Raw genomic sequence first — 5,798 nt, forward strand, 5'->3', positions numbered from 1 at the left:
TGCCGCCTGCGGGCCCCACACTGGCCCTGGCTCCGGTTGCCTCAGTGGAATGGGCTTGGTGCTTCTTATCCCACTATCTGCCCCCCCCCACCCCTTCTCTTCCTCCTATGCCTGCATTTGCATTCGCAGCATCTGCTCCCAGATAAATGTCTGGCAGCCAAATTCCCATCTGTTGTTGGGAAAGGCTGTCCCAAGACAGAATCCAGAGAAATCACTTTATTTTAATGAGCTTTACTTAGAAGAAAAGGAACAAGGGGAAAGGATGTTGGGGCTGAAAATAGAGAACCTTGGGTTTTCTCTTTGTGACCTTGTGACCAGGTAATAGACAGAAGCAGCGTGACCAGTGTTAGGAAGGCATGGGGCAAGGCTGTATGAATGCTGGGTCTAACTTCCCCAGGGAAGGCTCTTCTCTGCCAGTGGCCTCAGGCACTGGGGCTCTTGCGGGCCACTACAAAGCAGAGACCCTCACATAAGGCCTTCGAGTATTTGAGGGGGGTGCAGTTGCATTTCAGCACCTGGCAACCTGCATCTTGAAGAGCCTTCTCGACCGTCTCCCTCTCCAGGTAAACGCCAGGGAACTTCTTGGGGCCTACCACATAGCTCTGGAAACCCAGAGTAACCATGGTGACCAGGTGGCCCCCTGGCTTCAGCAGGTCAGCCAGTCTGCGCAGGGCTGCCCGGTAGGTATCCACGTCAAGACAGGCGCACTCCATGGCCAGAAAGGTCAGCACACAGTCAGCCAGCGGCACTTGAGCTGACCCCAGTGGGGGTGTCTTGGTCACATCACACTTGAGTACACGAGTGACGGTCTTTCGGAGCTTGGCCTCCTTCTCCTGCCACTTGCTTCTGTTGGAGGATCAGAGAGGTGCTGTGGTGATTGAAGCTGACAACATGATTGAGATGGACCAATATCATAAATGATAAAAGCTCGTAATTATGAAAAATAGTTATTGTGGTTGTTGCGATTTTCTCTGGCCCCACAACCATCCCACTATTTAGTCTGACCAGCAACTTGCTACACAGATGGAAACTGAGGCACAAAGCTGCTCACAGCCACCAGCGATATTGGATTTGGTGTTTGCGTTCATCTTCCTCTTCCACTATCCCTTCCTTCCTTTTATTTATTTATTTTTTAAAGACAGGGTTTCTCTGTGTAGCTTTGGAGCCTGTCCTGGAACTCGCTCTGTAGACCAGGCTGGCCTTGAACTTATAGAGATCTGCCTGCCTCAGCCTCCTGAGTGCTGGGATTAAAGGCGTGCGCTACCACCGCCCATCTCCCTTCCTTCTCTACACTCATTCAATCTCTTTGGTATAGTTCATTATTATTATCTTGTTTGTCCTTTTGAGTGTCGGTGCATATGTGTGTGAAAATGTGCATGCCAATGTTTGTGGATGTGTGTGGAAGCCAGAGTACAACCTCAGGTGTCATCCTTCGGGGGCTGTCTCCTTTTTCTTCTTTTGTTGACCCAGAGTATCTCATTGGGCAAGTAGCCTAGCCTGGCTGCCCAACAAGCCCTGTGGATCTCCTATTTTAGCCTGCTTAGTGCTAAGATCATAAGCACAGGCCACCACCTCTTGCTTCAAAACAAAACAAAATGAAACAAACAAACAAAAAACACAAGATGTGGGTTCTGGAAATTGAACTAAGATCTTCAGGCAAGGTAAGCACTGTATGACTTAGTTGTCTCCCCATTGTCTTTATTATTTTTTTAAGCTAAAAAACAAAACAAAACAACCCCCCCCAAAAAAAAACCTTGCTCTTTTTTGGAAACAGGGTCTCTCTGTGTAGCCCAGACTCATCTAGAACTCACTCGGTAGCTCAGGCTAGCTTCAAACCCACGAGACTCCTGTCTCAGCCTCTTGAGAGCTGGCCCCTCAAAGAACAAAAGGGTTAAACAAAACAAAACAAAAACAACAAAAACAAAAAAACAACCCAACCACAAGCCTCCTCTCTGGCCATCCAGTGATCCTATCCCACCCCTGATTGGGTTCCTAGCCCAGCCTTGCAGTAACCTTGGAGTTCCAAGTCATACCCTGTGGCCGTGGCCGCGCCACCGAGGCAGCTCCAGCCACAGCGCCCCAGATGCACCTGCTGTCTAAATGCTCTCCTCTACCTCCTTCCTGCGTCTGTGGCCATGAACCTTGGGGTCACCCTTGGCTCCTCTTCACATCTAAACTACTAGTCATGGCTAACCAGCCCCGCAGAGTTGCTACAGGCTCCAGCATCCTCCACGCCGCCCCCCCCGCCCCCCCCGCCCCCCCCCCCGTCTCCCCGCGGAGTTGCTACAGGCTCCAGCATCCTCCACGGCCCCCCACGCCCCCCCCCCCCAGTTATTGTCACTGCTGGGAGTAACACTGCCACCTGCTGCTCTGACTGGGTTTGACACCCTCCTCAGCTTGGTGTACGGAATAGTTCTTTCAAAGATGCAGGTCCTGAACTGGTGGGGTGTCTCAGTTGGTAAAGGAGCTTACTACCAAACCTCAGAACCCATAGGACCCGGCCTGCACGTTGAGGAGAGAGAACCAACTCCCACAGGTTGCCTTCTGACCTCCACACATCCACTGTGGAATTCATGCCCCATTTGCACATGTGTGTGTGCACACACACGTACACACACACATGTATACCTACACACATACATTGTACATACATACATGCACACATATACACACACACCACACATATATATACGTATGCACATTAACATATACACATACACTCACACACACATAGACATACACACTTCCACATACACACACATTCATGCTGCATCCACACATATGCAAACACACATACACTCATTTACACACACATACCCATGCACACACATGCACTCACACACACACATACACACACACGTGTCATCATGTCACTCTTACCACAGCCTCGAGGGTGCCAATGTGTGGCGTTGGTGACCCTCCCCAATGCCCGACCGTGTCCTCTTCATACGTGGGTCGTCAACCTTTGCCATACTGCCCGTGTCACTTGCATGGTCATCCTGGGATGTGGCCCTTGTTCCCTCACCTCAACTACAGGAGCCCCAGCTCCTGGGTGAGGCCGCCTCTAGCCCAGACCATTGCTCTCCTGTCCCTGCTGAAGCCTCCCCTCTCATCTCACATGACCTGTCTCAGTCTAGCATGATGGTGGCTGTCTTCCTCCTGTAACAGGGGCCATGGGGCTCCCTCCTCCTGCCTGTGTGTGCTCTTGACTCATAGTGACACCCAGGTGGGACAACTCCAAGGTCCCTCTAGCCGTGACCACCAAAGGCTGTCCTGGATTGTGACAAGGTCAGTCCTCTGCTCCCGGATCAGGGCAGAAATACTGACCTGTTTTTACCTTGCTCTGAGGAGGGCTAGAAGACCCTCTCCAAGCCAGTGCCTCAGTTTCCCAAGCTGCAGAATCACTGACCCTTGCAGCTCCAGTTGGGGCTTATGCCCTCTACGAACCAAAGTGGACACAGAACCTGCAGAAGGCCACTGGTATTGATCTCTGGGGCTTTGTCACAGTGCTAAGTGTGAGGGTGTACCTCATAGCACGTCTTTCCATGATAAGTGTGTCCCGCTACACCAGAGGAGACCCTGAGCCAGTCACCAGAGCAAAGTGGGAGTGGTGTGAGCTGGGACAGTCAGCGGGATTTCCTGGAGGATGTGACGTAGGAGCTGGTGTCACAGCTGGTTTGAACAGGTACAGAGAAAGGGGGAGCAGGGCCAGACAGCTTGGGGGCAGCATTGGGACTGGAGGTTGGACTGACCCAGGGGTTATAAGTTCATGAGGTGCAGGCAGACCAGGAGGAAAGAGAGGTGGGTGGCAGGTCCCTGCGCTGTCCTGAGCACCACGGGGGCCTTGTCTGAGAAGGATGAGGTGGGTGGAAGACACGGGGCGGTTACCTGTCCCCCTCCAGCTCACATGCATGCTGCACTATGGAGGACCAGTCATAGGCCCCTGGCTCCTTCTTCAGCCATTTCTGCAGCTCCTGCAGGTTCTGCGGCGTGTAGTCAGAGACGATGATCTCCCGGAAGGCCTCGCAGGCTGCGAGCAGCTGGTAGATGGTGGGGCCCGAGCCGACGTCAATCAGGACGTCGCCCTTTAAACCTCCTGTGGAGATAGCATGGACATGTCTGGGCACCCTGACGCCACATCCTGCTGAGTGCGTGGAGAACTCCAAGCCTCGGAGGAGGTGCCAGCTGAGGGGGGCAGTAGCCTCCTGCCTCTGGGCTGTGAGTTGACAGGATTGGGGAGCAAGGCTAGGGGGTGGGGTGCGGCTGACATTCTCAAAATCCTCCCTGTTGCCTCCAGGACACTAGTGGAGGCCTGAGAGGCATGTCTGGCCTTCTGGATAAATTTAGGATTGATCTGTAATCGGTTGACACTAGCTTATCGCCAAGAACAGTGGAATTTAGAAATTGGCATACGGATGGGAGTGACAGGGTCTGGTGTACAGGTTGGGAAGGAAGCCGGCCAGTTCTTCAGAGCCCTTCAGGTATGCTGAAAAGGGAGCCATGTGTAAGGCTAGCCCTAGGGTACAAGGGTAGCCCTAGGGTGTGGCCTCCAAGCCCTCCCCCCTCCCCCCTGCAGTCTCCTTTTACGCCTACTATGCCCCTGCCAAGAACCAGCGCCTGAACTCTGCTCCGGCCTTCCCTAGGAGCTCCGAGCTTCTCTTCTTCTGTATTCTGAGGGAGCTCCTTGATATCCCTTCCTTGGCACTGAATGTCTGGTTAAGAAAGTTTTTTGCGGGGAGGGGGGGGGGGAGGGGGGAGGTTATGCAATCTCCAGGGTCACACAGAACACACTCTTCCCACTGGTGCTCGGCCCTCTGAACTATTATGCTTTACTCTTGCTGGTGCTACTATTGGCTGTCTTTCTCTCCCTCCCCACAATGCTGAGCATTAGTGCCCCCACTTAGATGTTTTGGGGGGGGGCAGAAATTGTGGATGCTTGTATGCATGTATGCTTGTGTGTGTAACAGTTTTCATCAGCTTTTCAGAGAGATTCAAGGTCCCAGAAAGTCCGGAGAACTCTCTGGAAGGCCTGTGGCAGAGGAGGAGGGTAGAGCAGCTTTGGTACTCATGCCCACCCTGTCACTTCTCCCAGCAGCAGCGGCCTGCGAGCTCCACAAATCTGGGTGTACCCCTCGAATTTTACAAGGGAAGCAACCGAGGCTGACAGTGGCTGCAAGCTCTCGAGGCATGGCTCCACTGGACCCACATGCATCGCCATCTGTGGGTCCTGTGGGCCGCCAGACCGGTCAGCTCTGCAGCATCTGTACGTACAGAGTGAGCTCTTCACGTTGGCACCGCTCCAGCCCCTCCCCAGGGGGACCTCAGCCACTCACCCGCAGAGAAGGTCTGGTAAAGGTTCTGCAAGCTAAACTTCACGATTTCCCGCTCTGCCACGGGGCCTGAGTTGAAGTTGTAGAAGGTGTCCAGGTAGTCTCGGGGACTGAATTCTTTTTCATAGTCCTTGTATACCTTGTCCTCCATTCTGCTCAGCCTGTCAGAGCTGTCTGTACTCCTCTTACCCCTGCAGAGTGCTCCTTCCTTCCCACTACACCTTTTATAACCTCTTTGAGTAGACCTCCCTTCTCAGGGTGGAGCTAGGGTCCCTGCCAATGACATCAGAGAGCTGGTGTCAGATTCCTGGCTGGATTTGATTTTTGTGATGAAGCAAGAGAATGCTAGGGTGCCCCGAGTCCTGTCCTGAGGAAGCACTCATGCCTCGTTCCCCAGGGTGGTGTCTTTGGAGGTGGTCCTGCTCAGATTGGGAGAGGCAGAGAATTACAGAGGAACAAGGAGAAAGA

At 53.2% G+C, this 5,798-nt stretch overlaps 1 protein-coding gene across 1 annotated transcript; it reads right to left on the reverse strand.

Annotated features, from left to right (window-relative positions):
• Positions 1-201: 201 nt before the first annotated feature.
• Inmt (indolethylamine N-methyltransferase) lies at positions 202-5,541 on the reverse strand. Its single transcript, XM_006986912.4, has 3 exons — positions 5,334-5,541; positions 3,889-4,096; positions 202-846 (listed from the first exon to the last, which is right to left on the reverse strand). The coding sequence occupies exons 1-3, from the start codon at positions 5,479-5,481 to the stop codon at positions 423-425; spliced, it is 780 nt and encodes a 259-aa protein (XP_006986974.1). The 5' UTR covers positions 5,482-5,541; the 3' UTR covers positions 202-422.
• Positions 5,542-5,798: the final 257 nt, after the last annotated feature.

This window comes from Peromyscus maniculatus, chromosome 3, assembly GCF_049852395.1.
Source record: "Peromyscus maniculatus bairdii isolate BWxNUB_F1_BW_parent chromosome 3, HU_Pman_BW_mat_3.1, whole genome shotgun sequence".
Taxonomy (NCBI): domain Eukaryota; kingdom Metazoa; phylum Chordata; class Mammalia; order Rodentia; family Cricetidae; genus Peromyscus; species Peromyscus maniculatus.

Bases quoted from the DNA above. Each gene is read 5' to 3' on its own strand.
- Inmt (XM_006986912.4), bottom strand. From the start codon at position 5,481: ATGGAGGACAAGGTATACAAGGACTATGAAAAAGAATTCAGTCCCCGA. The intron at 4,097-5,333 runs GTGAGTGGCTGA...CTATCTCCACAG, and splicing joins TTACCAGACCTTCTCTGCGG to GAGGTTTAAAGGGCGACGTC. The intron at 847-3,888 runs GTAACCGCCCCG...ATCCTCCAACAG, and splicing joins TGTGAGCTGGAGGGGGACAG to AAGCAAGTGGCAGGAGAAGG.